Source organism: Hydra viridissima, unplaced genomic scaffold (assembly GCF_058129835.1).
Source record: "Hydra viridissima isolate aposymbiotic clone 2 unplaced genomic scaffold, HvirCarnegie_v1 scaffold_5, whole genome shotgun sequence".
Classification (NCBI taxonomy): domain Eukaryota; kingdom Metazoa; phylum Cnidaria; class Hydrozoa; order Anthoathecata; family Hydridae; genus Hydra; species Hydra viridissima.
Window position 1 is genome coordinate 13636399 of NW_028324304.1, and position 19445 is coordinate 13655843.

Here is a 19445-nt window from a genome sequence, read left to right on the forward strand (position 1 = left end):
ATGTTTGTTTTCATTTTTAAAAGTTTAGTTTGCATTTTTAGATTAATTAAATGGGTAAAATATCTTTAATAGAGATACAAAACGTTATTGTGCTTCACGAAGAAGGTTATTCGCAGCGCCAAATTTTCGTCCAAAACAGGATATTCAAAGACTGCTGTTACAGAAATCATTAAAAAGTTTAGAGAAACTGGCTCCTTGAAGATAGAAAGAAAAGTGGTAGACCTCCTAAGGTAACAAAAGATGACAATAAATATTTAAAAACCCTTTCTTTAAGAAATAGGAAAAAAATATCAACCGAGTTGGCAAAGGACATTAACACAGCAGCTGGGAAAAATGTCAGCTCTTCTTGTATTCGACGACACCTACTCAAATCGGGATTAAGAGGGTTTAAACCCTACTACTAAACATGGAGGAGACTCTTTACATGTTTGGAGCTTTTTATCTTCATCTGGAGTAGGTGATTTGATCAAAATATCCTAAGGCACCATGCCGTATCATCTGGAATGAGACTAATAGGTCATAATTTTATTCTGCAGCAGGACAATGACCCAAAACATTGTTCCCGAGAGGCAAAAAATTATTTAAATGAAATGGCAGAGAAAGGAGTACTGGAGTTGATGACCTGGCCTGCCCAGAGTCCAGATTTGAATATAATTGAGCATATTTGGGATTACCTGGACAGAAAGAAGGTCGAACATGCTCCCCGAAATGCTGAAGAATGTTTTGAAGTACTTCAAAGAGAATGGCACAATATACCCCAGGATTTTATAACTAATTTGAATGAATCTATTCCCCGGCGAATTTCGGCTGTAATTAAGGCAAAAGGAGGACATAGCAGGTATTAGGAGTTTTTTTACAAAGTTCGAAATTAAAAATTTTAGCATTGTTCCGTATTTTTGCGTGAAATACATGTGTTTTAACAAGAATATAATATAGAACTACAAACTTAAATATTAGAGAAGAATTCTTCGGGATTTTTTAAAAAATTTAAGCGGTCTATAACATATTCACAGTACTGTACATGCCATATTCCAATGATTTGTTAATATAAATGAATTCCAAATAAATAATTCAACTGAAACGCTAAAAGTGAAACAAATCAAGTCGAATTAATTTTTAAATCAATAAACCAACTTTAAAGAAATATTTAAAAAATAGCAAAAATAGAAAGTAACTTTCATCAGACCACATATCTTCAAACTTTACCTTACTAAGTTGGATCAACTTCTTAGTTGTCCCAGTTTTTGGTTCACACCTTGAAAAATCAGGAACGCCCCAGGTAGGACCATCCTTTAAATTGCCGATACATTCTATTTGTACAACTCCATTACCTTGATAAATGCACATTTGCTCTGCAATTTGGTCTGCTGGAGTCTGCTCAAATGTATACTCACCTTTATAATTAACATCCCCAAAAACGCTTTTTGGACAATAGTCTATAAATGCAAAATAATTCACTAAATCTTCAATGTCAACTTTAATCCAAAAAGCTATCATAATGCAGCAAAAAGATTTTTTTTAGTTGCTAAAAGAACTTTAAGTTAAGGAGATGAATTGCATTGATTAAAAGGAAATAAATATAACTGATGAGAAAAAAAAGAACTAGCTTGGTGAAAAGAAGATGAGTTAAAATAATAATAAGAAGAAGGTGAACAATTTTTTATAATCATTAATGCCACCGATAAAACAAAGTTTTAGCATACACATAACTACATAACAAACTTTAAAGATAAATACTCAGACCACGACTATTCAATAAATTAAATACCTAAGCTTTTAAGTTCAACAGATTCAGCATTTATTTGTTTAAAAGAATCTTTATTGATGTATTGCAACATTGCATTCGATAGTTTTAATTTCAACGAGCCATGAACATCTGCAATTGTAATTCGTGATACTACATTCCCACTTTCTGGGCTAAAAAAAGGTGAAACCATTTTAGCTTTTTCAATTTGTAAATTTTAAAGCCAATAAAAGTGGTTAAAAGTTAGAAACGTTTATTTCAACAAAATTATCTTGAAAACTATTTATATAAAAGCAATTCAGGAAAAATGTGCATGCTAAATGAGTAATAGTTATATATCCCCGAAAAAAGTTGGGAATGTACAACTGTTAATCAGTTCTATAATTTAGGAATGTTTACACAAAAAGTAGTATGAAAGTTTTAAAATGTTTTTCAATATTACCTGAGCTCAGTAATAGTTACAATTACCATAGGAATGTAGTCTGTAATGTCATTTATAATAGCGAAAGTTACTTGCTTGATCTACAATGGAAGATAAATAAGATAAACTTGAGATACCAACTTCTAGTGTATCCAGTTCCTTAGTACTAAAAATGCCAGTTCTATATAACTTTTAAAGCAAATGAAAAGATAAATTTTAGAAGTGATTTATAATATGAAAACAATACTTTATAATTGCTTTTGACTCTTTGGTTAGGACTGAATTAAAGGTTCTCTGGAATTGAGGTATCAAATGATTTATTTTTTTTAATTCTATAATATTTTGCTATGGCTATTATCATATCAAATTTACTTCTTGTGCATTTTACTTATTTTCTGTTTTACAACTGTTATGTAAAAAGAAATTCAAAATAAAATTTACAGTAAGTTCAGGGTACAAAAAGTCTTTAATTTCATTGTATAATGCTTGAAAGGTTAAACCATTTTTTAAAGTGAAAAGATATTTCACTGATAAGTTATAAACATATAAGTAAGCTAATATTTACAAATGTATAACAAATAATGTATAAGGCATAATAACATAATAGATAACAGCTTTTTTGACTTAAGTACTGACTAACAGAGTTCGTTTTGAAAGTGATTTTCTCAGCATTAAACTTTATTTTTATAATTTAGTATTAACTTAATGGTTTTTTAAGCTAGCAGAAGTACAAAGTATAAGCTTCTAAATTAAAAATTCTGTTTGGAAATATTTTGATGTTTCAAAGAATTAGTTTTCAGTGTTAGGAAATGTCTAAAATCATTCACTTGTGCAACTCAGTGTCATTAAAACAAAAAAAAAAACACTCCCCAAAATATATATTGAAAAACAGTCTAGCAGAAAAAAATATTTTTGCAACATTATCTGCCTCTACATTCAGTGATTCTGAAATAAATAAAAATATCACTGAAGAGTTTAAAATAAAAAAAAAAAAAGATATGAGGAATTAATGATCATAGAGCAATAAAAATCCACAATCACATTGGAGAAATGATGCCGTTGGACATTTAATCATTTACCATCGAACCGAACTTTCGACAAAACGGTCGAATTTTTGTTTTGTCAAACATTCGGGGCATCCCTAATTTTTTCCTATCTGTTTTGTTCAACATGAAATTGTCACCATAGAAAAAAAAAGTGTAAAAGAATGTTATTGTGCAATCAAAACTGTGGAAACACCAATTAAATTTAGAAAAACTCGCTACATACATAAATTAAACTGTAACAGAAATTTAAAAAAATTGGAGAAAGGAATGTTTTGTTTCATCTGGCAAATTAGTTTTTGGAAATGATTCATAGAATGATGCAGAGCTATTAACTTTAGCTAAATGGGAAGTGTAAAATAAAAGTTTTTAAATATACAAGCAATTTATAACATGCGGTTTTAATCCTTGATTGCATTCTTTTATGTCTTCCTAAGGTCCGGTATAGCTTTCTACTAAATTTCAAAAAGTTTGTATGATAAGGAAGTTTTTGGCATTTAAGAAAGTTTATCTTCATAAATCTTTCACTGTAAAGATTTTTCTGCATTAATACCTTTGATGATAAACGCCTTGCTAATTATCACATTCATTAGATCTAAAAGATTTACTTGAAATTAAAGAACAATCAAAAACAAGATTCCAACTGTGCTCAAGTTAACTGTCAAAAGTGTTTCTCAAAACTTTGTTTTTAAATAAGCCTTCAGTGAAATTATTATACAATTAATTAATAAAGAAAAGCGCCTTTTTTTTATAAATCTTTGAAATTACTAAAAACGTTAAATTAAGAAAAAGAGTTCAAGGTGTTAATACTGCATTGAAAATTAAATAAAAATCACAAATAAAATGCTTACAATTTTTAAGACAGTATTCTTCAAATGATTAAAAGCTTCAGAAGATTGATTCGAATAATCTAATTTCCACTGTCTGTTTAGTTTAATGCTAAGCTTTGTATTTGAAGTATCTAAAAAAGTTAAGCTTTTTTACAAAACACAAACTTTAATCTAGCAATAAAAATCACAAAATAATAAGTATATAATCTGTATTATCTTACTTTGCAGATAAAAATCATACTGTCTAACTATAGTTTCCTCAAGTGGTGGTGCAACTGAATTCATTATTTTTTCGTAATAGCCATGATCAAAATAACTGATACTGTTAATATTGTGACAAAACCTATATTTGAAAGGGAACTGCTCTACCACCAAATTAACATAAGTATTGATTTTTTTCACACCATCTTTAATCCAATACACCTCCTCTTCTTTAATTTTAAAGTATGACTCGAACTCACAATCACACATGGTAATGGCATTACAAACTTCTACACTTCCCACCACCATATTTTTAACGTTTTTTCGGCTAAAAGGAGTTTTTACAAATTCTGGTTCTAAAAAAGTAAATGCATGTTATTCTACAATAGCATATTTCAAACTATCAATTGCTTAAAGTGGTTCAATAAATTTGCATGCGATACTCAAACACTCTACCAGGTAGTGTTGGAATAACAAATATCTCAGACATAAATTCTTTATCCATTGTGTTGTTATCAAATATTACACATTGATATGAACCAATCATGTCGTAGCTTTCAATTCCAAGAGGGGGCACTTCATACTGATTCAAAGTACCCTCATTAGTAGATCTTTCAAATCTGTTCTGCACTTTATACTTTACATTTCCATTTAACAACCAATATGAAAAGTGAGAAAGATCTTCCTGAGCTCTATATTTGCAATTATGCAATGTTAGTGGATAAATGGAATTCTGAAGGTCAATTTTTGATAAAAACTCCACAACTTGGGCTGGAAGGTAACAAAAAAGATAAGTGTAAAGTAAAAAATTGTATTATATTAATTTATCTAGATATAAGTTTAGGCGAAGTAATTCATATTAAAAAAAATGAAAAAATAAATATTTACGTTTAATTTTCACTTCAAATTTATCTGAAAACGCTGGTTGTTCCATTTGGTTTACTATTTGGACTGCACATTTATAAACCCCAAAATCAGATAAAATACTTCTATAGATTTGAAAAGTAGGAAATAAAAATTCGTTATTTTCTAATAAAACAGGGTCTTCGGTTGAATTAATTCTGAAGACATCATCTTTCATCCAAAATATATCAAACTTTGTAAGAGTCGCTCCAGGAGTTGTTAACTTTAAATGACATTTAGGAAAGAGTAATGCTGAACCAGCAACAATCTCCAAGTATGTGCTTTCCAACGGAAAGAAATGCAAATCTACAAAGAGAAAAAAAAGGTAGATTATCTCGATGCTTTTACTTTTTGTGGAGATAAGTTAATGCAATTCCATCAGCTCTTATTTCAGTTTAATTATGTACTGCTAGATAATTTCATAAGCTTTATCAGAAATTCAACTAATAAGATTGGTTTTTTTTGACCTACAGTAATATTTAGAAATGCTTTTTACATACAAAAAGACAAGTTTTTTTTGAAGGCTTATTTAAGGGAACTAGTTGACAGCGTAACTGAGAAGTTAATGCGTTTTGCCCTCTTGTATTACAGAGTAAGCTGATATTTAACCGGTACATAATGACTATTATTTTAATTTATTTGACGTTGAATTTTAAACTGCTTGCAATAAGCTTTATTTAAAGGTATCCATCCAGTATCTAATATTTAAATTTGTTTGCCATCATATCTAGCAAGTACCCTTATTTGAATGACTTCCTTTCAAGGATTGGTAGTTCATCACAACAATTTGTACTGTGTGTAAGTTGATTAATGGCTAATATTTTAAATAATATCTTGAGCCAGGGGGTGTAGTTAAACTGGAGGGAGCTAAATAGAAATATTTATTTTGATTCCAAAGGTTTTCGGAGCAAAAAAAATTTTTATTGAAAATGAAAATTGCGGTTTGAAAAGTTCTTTAAAAATTGAAAAAATAGCAAAAATTTGATAAAAGTCTAATTAAGATCTTTTATAATAAATGTTCCGAACTCCTGCGCTTCTCCTGTGCAACAGTAAATCGCTTGCCTACTTCTATTAAAGATAGACTATTGACAATATCAGCGTGCGTATTCAGCACTGGCAAGGAACTTTTTGACCGATTGTTTATCTAAGCCACGTTTTGATCTTCCTCTGCATTCAAAAAGAGCGTTCTGGCGTGGCTGATGTAGCTACACTTGTTAACACAATTTGGATAACGATCCGAATATTCTATTATAATAATATATGATTGGACAGTTTCCTTTATCCATTTTGTGAAGTGTCTTGCATATATCTCGAAAATCAATTTGCATAGAGTTTTTAAAAATAGTTGGTATGAGATGAAGCTCACATTCTTTTTGGTTCCGGTTGAATTCTCTCTGGAAATCAGATTCTAAAATCTTTAACTCTTTTCATGCATCGGTCATATTGATGGCTTTCAAAAACAGTTCTTCAACGTTCAACGTTCATAAACTTCTTGAATGCTGGTTGTTCAAATCGATCTTCTATCGCATTATTAATTGTGTTGAGAGTAAAATAATAATTGGCTGTTTTCGGGTAATAGGCATTTGTTATTTAGATCAAATGTTAAATAAAATGTTAAATACACAGTAAATTGGCTTTAACTAAATTATCTTTTGCGTTATGAGGTCATTCGCAGGTATTTAAAAATGAGCGTAATTTTTCGTTTTAAAAATAGTCGGTGAATATAAACAATAAATTAGAACATTATTTAAAAAATATTAATAATATTTAACATTATTATTACAATACTTATAAATTATTAATTTAATAAAAATACATAATTTTAAAAAAAGTATAGTTTAAAGTTACGTAAAATAACTCGCCACCGTTAATGAAATAAGTAAGTATATATTTTTTAACTGACTTTTTTTTAATGGCGTAAAAGAACTAATTATTTTACTTGCATAGTTACCACTAAAACTAAATAATACAGCCAATTGATTTTTGTGCTTTTAGCCGAAAGTAGGTAAAAGTGTTTCCATAAAGATGAAAATACTAAATTTTCCTCTCTGCAAAAAAAAAACAACAACACTACTTCGCAAAAATCTGGGGGAGGGGAAATGGCCCTCTTGACACCCCCGTCGCCGTGGCCCATTAATGTGAAGTATATTATATAATAAGAATTTGTAAAATACCTTTACATGTATATGTAACTGATATGTATATTAATGATTACGTAAGTAGTATTCTATAATAAATGTATAATTAACATTGAGATTGTAACAATCCATATTAGTACATTTGGTGATCCAATAAGCTCACAGAAGATTGTCTTGAGAATGACCAATCTTACAGTTTGACACAGATACTTGGAAAAAATGAATCATCTGTTTTGGAATAAAATGTTAAAAAAAAAAAGGAAACAATTATTGAAAAATAATTTTTTTTTAGCCACATTCTCTGTCTATTGTTGAGGATGATGCATCTGTAGCAAAACATCAGTATATGATAATTGAATACCGTAAACTTCGTCCAGTAATGAACATGCTGATAAATTGTCAGCAACGTTGTTGGTCTATGCACGCAAAGTGTTTTAATGGTCGTCTTTGCACATTTCATCATAAAGCAAAATATCCATGGCTCTGCTCTACTCATTTGGTTAGCTTTTAACTATTCTCTTGATTTTATTTTTTGTGTGTTCCAACTTAAAAATAATCTTTATGATAATAATGTTAAAGCTTCTTAGCGAAATGAAACTGAGATTTGGTAAATATCTTGATGAATAACTTCATCAAAGGGAAGATAAAATGTTTAGTTAAATTTTTTTTACTATTTAAGATGCTACATTCAATGGAGCATTTCTTTGATTTTCACGTCTTTTCAAACAATTTGTTTTTACTTGACATCATTCCAAGACAGAATACTGCAATCCCTTGAGCTCAAAAGCTGTAGTATTATATTAGATGGCTTAAGATGATAAGATTTAAACTAGATGGTTAAGAAATAATTGAGCATCATAGTGATGTTGATACCTCATGAGCGATGGCTTGCCTCTTATATTATTTATAATATACAATACCCTATTCAGTTGAAAAGCACATTTTTTGAACACATTATACAGTGCTTCCAGAAAGTATTAGCGCACTCGTAATTTTTTAATTACAGACAACTTCAAATCAATATAAATTGTAAAGTAATTTTATTTTTGAAATAGTTTTTTTTTAAATGAAAGGTAAAACCAATTAAATTTTATTATAATGTTAAATATTGTCAACAAGCTTATTTTTTTTTATGAGTTAATTAAAAGTTTAATGACTACTCGGAAAAATGTCTGAAATTAAGCGTACAAAAGTATTAGCGCACTCATTTAAAATGTATTAGCACACTCGTTTAATTCCTTTGAGAAAAACTTTTTTGGTTAATTTTTGTTAAAAACTCTCTGCTGATTAATAATACTCAAAGAGAGAGCTGCATGGACTGTAGAGCAATAGAGAAAAGTAATTTTCTTGGACGAGTCAAGTTTTTAATTTATTAATCGCAAGAAAAGGGTTAGGCTATCAATGGACGTTTTCAAGGCTGACTCCACCTGGCTATGTCAACAAGATAACGCTCCTTGCCACACAGCACGCTCAATAAAGCAATAAATGGAAGAAAAACAGTTGAATCTAATGCCTTGGCCCGCTCGCTCACCTGATTTAAATCCTATTTAAATCTTTGGAGTTGGATGGACTACAAATTACAAAAAAGCAAGCCCACTAACTTTGTGCAGCTCAAAACGCAAATGCAATAGTTGTGGAATACCGTGCCACAAGAATTAATCAGAAAACTTACAGATTCTATGCTGCGTAGAGTCTTAGCATGCCTTAAAAACAAAGGTGGTCACATAAAATATTAAACTTTCTTAGAATCTTTGAAAAACTCTAAGTGCGCTAATACTTTGACACTTTTTTAATATCGTACACTTTTTTAATATCAAATAAAAAAAACCCCTACAACAATTCACAGAATGGCTAATACTTCGTACGAGGTTGTTGATTTATTTTAAAAAATTTTATATTAAAATCTTAACTTCAATTCTTCCTTTTCATTTGATATAATAATAATAATAATAATAATAATAGTAATAATAATAATAATAATAATAATAATAATAATAATAATAATAATAATAATAATAATAATAATAATAATAATAATAATAATAATAATAATAATAATAATAATAATAATAATAATAATAATAATAATAATAATGATAATAATAATAATAATAATAATAATAATAATAATAATAATAATAATAATAATAATAATAATCCTAGCGGCCAAGAAAAATTTCGGGCCCTAGGGAAGTTTTCTTAAGGGGGCCCTCATTATGATTAGTTTTATACCCAGGACTAATAGAAGCGCGCTCTGGGCATTAAAAATTAAAAATAAAAGTTAATTAAATCTTTTAAAAGTCAAAAGTATTTAAATTTTTTAAAAATTATTTCAAAAAATTATTTGTACACACATGCGGCCCCGGGAATCTCCCCCGTCCATCCTCCCCTCTCGGCGGCCATGATAATAGTAATAATTTTTTTTCATTTATTTCCTACATTCAATTCTTAACAAAGTAGCTTCACTAGGTCTACATTATAATACTTGGTTTTAAAAATTTAGAATAAATGGAAGCTTAAAGAATTATAAAATGTTTATTTCTCAATATAAAATTGTTTTTTTAAAGAAAACGTAAATAAATTTCGGTTATCGTTCTTTTAGCATTCGATTTGTTATTTTCATCAGATATGGATGCGGTTTATGAACTAATGAAAATGTGGCAATCTTAACTAATTTTGTTTTAAAAGCGGCCTTAACATCAAAATGATTTTTATTTACAAATAAAGCTACATAACAATATAACAATAATACGCAAAGCAAAAAAGGGAAATGTGCGAGCTAAACACGAGGCAAACCGGATAAAAGATTTGATAATCGTTTGCTCTGACATTGATTTGATCAAGATCACCTTATGTTCAGTAAAATGTAAAAAACTTACTTTGTTGAACATCGGATTGCGAATAAAGTAGAGTATTGAAAACGAGCCACACGACGATTTCTTTTTTTTCCAGCCACGTGATTCTTGACATATTTTTAATTTATTTCATTTAGCTGAATACATACAGCTGAAAAATTTTCTCTTGATTAAAATTTAAAGGTAATAAGTTTTTAAAATGCTTTAATCGTTCGCGTTTTTTCTCAAACGATGTTTAAATAAAAACTAAATCTGCGTAAAGAATACGAATATTAACGATATAATATTTAAAGAATACGAATATAGCGATACGAAATTTCTCTGTACGCTTATAGTCATTTATTTTGCAAACAAAAAAATCATTATGGTGGTTGTATTGACACCACTTAAGAAAATATTATTAATAATATAGTAATAATAAAATAGATGCAAACACAAGTCAAACATGATTTTTTAGCAGAGTTTTATCTTTTTATTGTTGATTTAATACTTTTATTCAAATAATCATAACAATGGTTATAGTCATAATAACGTCTGGCCAGTTGAGCCGTTTTTATAAGATTCGATTGTTTTCAAACAACAGAAATTAAGTTTTTGAAATTATGTCAAAAATAGTTTTCTATCGCGCTCAGACAACTAAATAGTGTACAGCAATCTAAAAAATGGTGTACTAATCAGAGGAACATTTGATTGATACTCTTATTTCGGATCTAGAATCTGACACTTTTTAAAAAAGATGTTTCTTAATAATATCGATGCTTTTTTTACAGAAATTGAGAATGGAAACGTTTCAATCATCTTTAATTGCCAGCAGTGTGTGAAAAAAAGTAAATCAGAGAAAGGACTCAAACGACATATAACAACACAAGACTCTAAGAGCGTGTTCTACAAACGCTTTCATAACTTTCATTAAAAAAAGCCTTATATTTGTTGAAAACGATATTTGCTGCATTAGAGATGTACAAAATTCAAAGTACATTTTCTCAAAAGAAGATACGAAGCATTCATTCGATCTAATAAATAAAGTTATTGATAAAATTTAAAAATTTAAATGGTGACACAGAAGTCAAGATGGTCTTTGATCTATAATATGTAATACTTTATCACTATACAAAATAGCAGAAATAGCATTGACAAAGTCAACAAAAATGTTAAGTAAAAATATTGACTGCTGCAAGATGTTGGCAGAGTCGCTTCAAGAAGTTGGGATTTAATATTATTTCTCAAAATTTTGCGATGTTAGTTCTGCCAAGGTATCTAAAGAAATGACTCTCAATCTTCTTGACCATCTTTTAAAATTTATATATATATATATATATATATATATATATATATATATATATATATATATATATATATATATATATATATATATATATATATATATTTAGTTTTTGAGCTTTAAAAGTTTAGGTGGAATAAATATTTATCACTATTCTTTTTAAAAGATATTTTATCTTGAGACTGAAGACATTGTCATGCTTTACAAATAAAATTGTAAGCAAAATAACAACTTCATATGAATGTTCTGTTTGGTTTAAAGGTAAAGAATATTATTAAATAATTCATACTCTTTAGAGATTATCACATGAAGAAGATATTCATAAAAACTGATTTATTTGTAATACCATATATAATAACGAAATTGAAATAAGGTTAGAAATAGTTGGATTAAACATTGATCTTTTAAAATATTGGAATAAAATGAAATGTAAAACGAATGAAAAAATATACGAATAGTAAAGGAAAAGCTATTATCAATATAAATGTGTGCACATCATCCATCTATTCAATTTTTAAAAACTGTCACTAACATTTACATCCCAGTCAAATTTTTGAAAGCTAATACGTTTAACTAATTCCTTAAAAGATTTATATGATTTAATATCAACTGCTTCATCTGATATAGACGGAAAAGCTGATCTCTTTAGGAATATATCTTTGGTCCCGGGTAGAAAGGGCATAAGTCAGGTATCTTTATATTGTATATAGGGGAGAACCTTAATGAATGGGACGATTATTGAATGGGACAAACTCAGATTCTTATAGAAGCATCGATATATGGATATTCAAATTCCTGTAACAAAGAGTGGTCGAAACAAGTACTCAACTTACCGACTCATCCATCCTATTGCTCTATGACCGTAATGACAATGGATGTTATTGTGTTTTCGAATGTAAAAAGTAATTTTTAAAAATGTTTTTTTTTTCCTGATTTTGCAGCAATTTTTGAAGTTATGGAAAATAAAATTCCATGCATAAATAGATAACAGTCTCTAGTACTACAGTGAGTATAACATTCAAGCTTAATTAATGGTGTTTTTGGTGTGACTAATCATTTTTGGGTAAAGTGATGCGCATATTGAATGGGACAAAGTACTACCTAGTGAATGAATTTAACTAAGTATTACTTACAGCTTAGCAGAAGGATGCTGCAGTCCCTTACTTTTATCCCCATGGGTAATGGGTATTATTTACACACTTTTATACTGCAGAATTTTACTTAAATAAAAATAACTAAATATAATATTCTAAAATGAGAAAGATTTGAAGATTGAAATTTAATTAGAGTTAAAATGTTTAAAGTTAAAAATACTTTTTGTGTGGTCTTTATGTATGTATCTATATATTTAACTACATTTATAATTAATAAACTAGTTTGAAAAATGATTGAATTAAATACGTTTATTTTTAATTCTTTTATGCTTGTCCCATTCAATGAGACATACTTAATGAATGGGACAAATGTCATGCTCCAATAAAACTCTCTTTTTTCCAATAGCCAAATGCAAATCCAATTTTTTTTGTTTTACTATATCATTGAGCAAGAGTCGGTGGTTATCAAACATATTCAAATATATATATTAAACAATTTTATCTACGTTTAAAAAGCATTTTGCAAAAATTGTCCCATTCATTGAGGTTTTCCCCGACTACATTCCTAATACATGTAACCATTAAAATTCTTTAAATCTACGGAAAAAAATTTTTTTGTGAAAAATTGACTTGACCCCTTTTTACCCGGGACCAAAGATATAAGATGCTGATCCTCGCGATTTCGGAATAAACAAACATAAAGAAAAACATGGCAATAAAAAGCTTGTAACTGGAAGATTTAATGTAGGTAGTGAACTGGCTTTAAAGTAGTTGGATCGACAATTAACATGTTATTCTCGTAATGCTTTTCGCAAATAAACAATTTTTTTTTTATTTGGGTTTTTAGGCTTTCATCAATTACTATCTTTAGTTATGTGTAAAGCTTTTTTTCTTCATTATTTGCAAAAACCAAGGATAGGGTAAAACACCCTGTGTTCGATATGTGATCTAGTCTTTTCCACTTGGTCATTAAAAAGCATGCAGAGCAATAACTAATTGCTGGAAAGTTCAGAAATCGTATTAAAAAAAAATGTTTCAATGTTTTCTTAATAACTGTCAAATATTTGACTATTGTAACATTAAAAAAAAAGGCACAGAATTTTTTGGAAAGAAAACTTTCCTAAATAATCTGTAATGACAAATTTTAGAAAATCTCCTGGATAATTAACTCAAAAGGAATGTTGTTTGTCACCTAATTTGTTCTTTTTCTTTGTCAGAGTGTTATTAGGATGCAGGTATACTTTATAAACAAAGAATTAGCGAATGAATTTGAAAGGCTGAGCGTGGGGTGGGGGTAGCGAACACTGTAAGTAATAAAACACCTTGTTAATAATTGCCAACAAAATTTTTTTTAAAAAATTGACTTTTTTTGGCCATATCATAAATTTTAAACTCTGACACACTGGTCAATACGCGTATGGCTCAACTTTATTTAAACTTAACTTTATTTATAGTATGATACATACAATTAAAGAGTTTTTAATTACTGAAGACTTAAGTAGTTAATAACTATACAGTCTAAATAGTTATTAACCACTTAAGTCTTTAGTAATTCATTACTTGGTACTACTTAATAAGTATTACCAATTAAGTGTTGCATTTTATTACATGCATTTGTGGTATTCTACAAAATGAATTCAATGCCAACAAATGTTCTGATTAGTATTTTTTAAATCACATTTTTTTGCCATGTTTATGCAGGTAGATCGAAATAATTATTTTATTATGTTTTATATGCATTTTATTTGTATAAACTAAGTATATTTTACATTTGTTTGTTATTAGCTATTTTTTTGCTTCAAATATAGATTTTTATTTTGATATAGATTATTTATTGAAAATAAAAATATGTAAATTATGTTACTGTTATCTACAAACACAAATATATATAACCTATTACCTATAATTTTAACAGTACTTTTGTCTAAAGCTCATGAAATGAAAGATGCAAGTTCAAATGTTTGTATAAAGTTGTATAATGAGGAGCATTCAAACGTTAAAGTTGCTCTCAAGCGAAATCAATATGCAAGGTTTGTAAGAATGCTAAGCAGTTAGAAAGAACATTATAATGTTTAAATATGTGTATAATTTGTACAAATATTTTAATATAATTATAATTATTGTTACAACAAATTTTGATTTTCCTCTGTGTTACAAAGTTAAAGATGCTTCTTTGATCAGCATTAATGTTAAATATTTATTTATTAGTAAATCCATGTGTTTAACAAAGGTAACATACTTTTAGTAGATGGTTTTGTTTTACAAAGATATTAGTAAATGCATGTGTTTTACGAAGATAAGATATTGGTAGTAAATATATGTGTACCTCATTCCTGTATTATAATTCTTATCTGCATTATAATTGTATGTTGTTAAAATGTTCTAAAGTTATAATATATTATAAAACTTCTTGTTTCTGTATAGTTTTTGTATTGTATGTTTTTACTATTTATTGTTTCATTATTATTTATTGACATTTATAATTATTTACTAAATGAAGCTTTTGTTTAAATTGTTCTTTTCTTTCAGGTTTGTTCAAAGGACCGTTTATTTTTTAATTCATTTGGCAGCTGTTAAAGAGGGAGAAGGTAACAATTATTTGGGAGTGTATTAAATATATATATTTGTGGCATTTTAATGGTAATTGGAATTCCTTTAGTATTTTTATAGTAGAGTTTTGAAGCTTGTTGTCTCTAATTATTGCAGTGAAGTACTGATACTATTATTTGAAAATTTTCTTTATAGACCATGACTTGAAAAAATGAATGCAAGATCAACAAATGAACCTATTATTTTTTCACCATTTTTGTGCAGGTAAATCATGAAAAAAATTATTATGTTTTATTTATGTGCATTTTACACTCACACAAATATATATAACATAATACTAATAATTTCAACAGTAGTTATAGCAATGCCTAAAGCTCATCAAATGAAAGATACAAAATCAAAGATTATCAAAGACTATCAAATTGTATAACGAGGAGCATTTGAACGTTGTAGTTGCTCTCAAGCTAATTAAAGATGCAAGATTCGTTAGGATGCCAAGCAGTTAGAAAGAACATTATTATGTTTAGATATGTGTATAATTTATACAATTATTTTAACTTAATTGTAATGATTATAACAAATTTTGATTTTCTCTGTGTAATTATAAAGTTCGTTCATTAATCAGCACCAATGTTTACTTTTAATTTTTAGCGCCAATTTTTATTTTAACTTATTTGGACATTTTAATAAACATCACAAAGAAATAGTTGCGTTTTATTTAAATTAATAGTTGTACTTTATTTAAAATTAAAGAATTAGTTTTAATTTGTTTGCAAAAACTTTACTATTGATTCAAAAGGTATGCACATCTTTTGAATCAAAAGCAATGATTTTGCAAACAAATTAAAACTGTTAATAGTAATATTTAACGTAATATTTTATTAACAATAATGATTAAAATATTACGTTGGGCCAAAGTCAGAATGCGACGCTCGCCCAACGTCGAAATCCAACGTTGGATCAACGTTAGCCCAACGGTTGGTTTGGACATCGCGCCGACTACCAAATCGACGTTAAGCCAACGTCGGTTACCGACCATCGGCCAACCAATTTTTTGACGTCGGCCCGACGTTGGCCCAACGTATGCGTGCTTGCTGGGTAATAAAATTGGCCAACTCTTCCGACATTACTCCGACGTCGGCCCAACGTATGTGTGCTAGCTGGGTATGTATTTTATGACTATGCAATTAGAGTTGCTAAAACAAGTCAGAGCGGCAATACGTCAAAAAGGAACGATGTCAAGCTGAAAACGTAGAATTGTCAAATCGAAGAATAGAAATAAGTTTGATAAAGTAGAAAAAGCAGAAACAGCTTTGCAAGTTTTCCGGTGGTGTTTCAGTAAAATTTGATAATTATATTTTTCATTTTGATTATGTGAAGTATATATACATGTTTATACGTATTCTAAGCACATGTTACCTTTTCATTTTGTTCATTTATCTTGTAATACGGTTCCTTCAATGATAAACCTTGTTAAAAAAGCTGGTTAATTAAGTTTCTCATTACGTTGTGAGATTTGTTCAACTTTTGATTGTGTTCTTGTGTTAAATTTGAAGGTATCCAAAATGGGTACCTTAAAATTTGATATCGTTTTATGCACTTTTAGTAAATTATAATTTTGTGGTTGATTTATTTAAATAATGATAATTGTTATAATGATTTAGATTTTTGTTTCATCTAATAGTTCAAAAGCAATAGCAAACTTAAAAATAAAATAGTTTTAACAAAAAAAAACCTATGTATATTATGCTTGTTTTCAATATGATTATCTTGAAGAATACCGTTCTGATCACTACCACGTGTCACTCCTACAAAATAGTAAAATTTTGCAAACCTGGCTGACCCGAGAAAACTCTTTGGTGGGGTGATAAAGTAGACCTAATGGAAGAATATTATGTATTCACAGAAGTCAACTCTAGTCTATAAAGAAGGAGAAAGAAATTAAAGTTTAAAGTATTGAAAAGAACCGCAAATGACAACTGAATTTTACATTTTTAGCATTCAAGACTCTAAATTTGTATTTAATATCGACAAAAAAAATTTAAATCAATACAAATGATTATGTTTACACCATTATTTTTAAAAATTTTTGTGGAAATTTGTAAGAATTTTAAGAGATATTCCTTTAATGTTCATTCAAAAGCCATTAATTATAAAATTATTTCCTTTGACATTAAATATTAGTACAATATGTACTAGTATTTAATATCGTAGAAAATTTTATTTTAAGAAAGTTACTAAATATTGCTTGTAATATAAAAAAATTTCGAATTTCAAATTTCGCAAAAAATGTTTCTTTTTTTGTTTTTGTCTATTGAGGTCACTGGTTTTGTCTATTGAGGGCTATATGACTTTATAGAAATATGACATTAATCATTTCTTGTTATAATTTTATTATATTGTTGTTGTTTATATTTACTGTTATTTCATCTTTAGAAACTAACATTGTTTAAGATAATATATGATCTCGAACAACGACTAGCTTTTGTTTATGTTAAATTCTTCATGTATCCAATTGAATTCCAATGACACACTGGTATTATTGTAAAAGTCCGATATTGCGATTCAGCTACATTTTTCTGTTTGGAGTTGTTAACGTATGAACAAAAAAGCAGGACTTTGCTAACCTTTTCTCTTTCGTAATATGTCCGTCATACCAGGCTCCAGAATGCAAAGTCATCATTGAAGGCCCCAGTGAAGCATATGCTCTTGCACTATTTAACAGCCACCAACTTCACCATCCTCCAAACTCAATTGACATTCATTCAGCCTTCTCAAAGCACAAGGTACCAAAAATGGATCGTCCTCACATTGGCCAGGACATATCTGAAGAAGAGTGGGCAAATTTTATTAGTCGCTGGACATTGTTCAAGAGATGTACAGAAACTAGACAAGAGGAGATGACAGCACAGCTATTTCAGTGCTGTGAAGACGACCTCGGAAACCAACTCCTGAAAGAAAACCCTAAGATAATCAACGAAAACGATGAGACATTTCTTAAAGCAGTGAAGAGACTGGCTGTTATCCCAGTAGCCATTCGTGTCAGAAGGGCAGAACTCCTCCAAATGAGACAGGGACACAACGAAAATATTCGGTCATTCTACGCAAAAATGAAGAGCAAGGCTGCTACTTGCAACTACATTGTACAATGCCACTGCCACCCACAAACAGCAGTTGATTTTACCGATGCTATCATACGAGATATTGCTGTTGTCGGACTATCAGATGTTGACATCCGTAAAGATGTACTTGGATGGGTCTCACTTGACACAGCCTCAATTGCAGATATCAGTGCTTTTATCGAGGGTAAGGAGATGGCACGAAATGCACTAGGCTGTAGTTCAACAACAGCAAGTGTATCAATTTTCAGGAAACAAAACAAGAGTAATACACACGGCATTAAAGATACCAATGTTACAGCCATATGCCCAGATTGCTCAAAATCTTATAGAATATTTACCGAATCATCTAGATGATGGAACACAAAACCTCACAAGTTATGTCTAGACTGCTGGAAGAAGCTTAGATCTCGCAATTCTAAAATGAACAACAGAATCATCCCAAACGGTATGAAATTAAATGCCTCTAAAGATGCTGAGGCCAGCGGACTTGTGCTAAAGTTGAGTGCAATTAAGCATTCAAAAATAAAATCTCAATTGATGCTCAACGTAAAGCATCACTCCACAAAAATAAATCATCACATATTTACCCACGATGGATGGGCCGCAGCTCAATCACTGGTTCATCCTACAATTCAGCTGGGTATGACCACCAACAAATCAGATTATGATGCATTTGGTATCCCATTCCCTCCCATTACACCGAAATATCTACAAGTCATCACAGATACCGGTGCACAGTCCTGCTTATGGTCCAGGAAAGAGTTTGAGAGTACAGGTTTTAAAGCACAAAATTTAATACCTGTGAAATATAGCATGTCTGCTGCTAACAAAACCCAATTCCGTATTGAAGGTGCAGTTCTCGTACGTCTTGAAGGACAATAACCGAATGCGCTGTAATTGTTTATATCAGTCCAGATGCAAGCGGATTCTATTTATCTAAAGAGGCAATGACCCAACTGGGTATCATCTCTAAAGACTTTCCAGAGATTGGTAGTGCCCTCCATGGAGCTACTTACTCAGACCCTCAGACTAAAGTAACTTAAACATTGAGCGAAAACAGCCCAAACCATGCATGCGATTGCTTCAATAGAAGTCTTCCACCAAGTGCACCCACTAAACTCCCTTTTGGTTGCTCTCCGGGAAACAACGAACGGATGAAAACTTGGCTTCTTGAAAGATATGCTGCCTCAACATTTAACACATGCCCACACCAGATCTTACCTGACATGGAGGGACCTCCAATTAGTATTCTAATTCAGAAA

General features: G+C 29.5%; 2 protein-coding genes across 7 annotated transcripts in view; one reads left to right on the top strand and one right to left on the bottom strand.

The window, feature by feature from the left end:
- LOC149888819 (adhesion G protein-coupled receptor G4-like) overlaps positions 1-10470 on the bottom strand; it is a 25687-nt gene extending 15217 nt beyond the window's left edge. For 2 of the 3 annotated variants that reach the window (XM_090086763.1, XM_090086762.1), the window contains exons 1-8: positions 10160-10468; positions 5128-5448; positions 4696-5010; positions 4260-4595; positions 4060-4169; positions 2187-2266; positions 1769-1917; positions 1207-1436 (exon numbers count right to left, since the gene is read on the bottom strand). In XM_090086763.1, the coding sequence (XP_089942889.1) occupies positions 1207-1436; positions 1769-1917; positions 2187-2266; positions 4060-4169; positions 4260-4595; positions 4696-5010; positions 5128-5448; positions 10160-10250 (1632 nt within the window). In that variant the 5' untranslated portion in view covers positions 10251-10468. Of the gene's footprint in view, positions 1-1206; positions 1437-1768; positions 1918-2186; positions 2267-4059; positions 4170-4259; positions 4596-4695; positions 5011-5127; positions 5449-10159 lie in introns of all 3 variants that reach the window. The other variant, XM_090086761.1, reaches the window with a different exon arrangement.
- LOC149888820 (uncharacterized) lies at positions 6582-14541 on the top strand. Of its 4 annotated transcripts, none has more exons than XM_090086770.1 (3): positions 6582-6714; positions 7573-7779; positions 14427-14541. In XM_090086770.1, the coding sequence occupies exons 1-3, from the start codon at positions 6589-6591 to the stop codon at positions 14451-14453; spliced, it is 360 nt and encodes a 119-aa protein (XP_089942896.1). In that variant the 5' UTR covers positions 6582-6588; the 3' UTR covers positions 14454-14541. The 4 variants fall into 4 exon arrangements, with proteins under 4 accessions (XP_089942896.1, XP_089942894.1, XP_089942895.1 ...); XM_090086768.1 differs by lacking the exon at positions 14427-14541 and adding an exon at positions 10906-11343; XM_090086769.1 differs by lacking the exon at positions 14427-14541 and adding an exon at positions 9883-10239.
- Positions 14542-19445: the final 4904 nt, after the last annotated feature.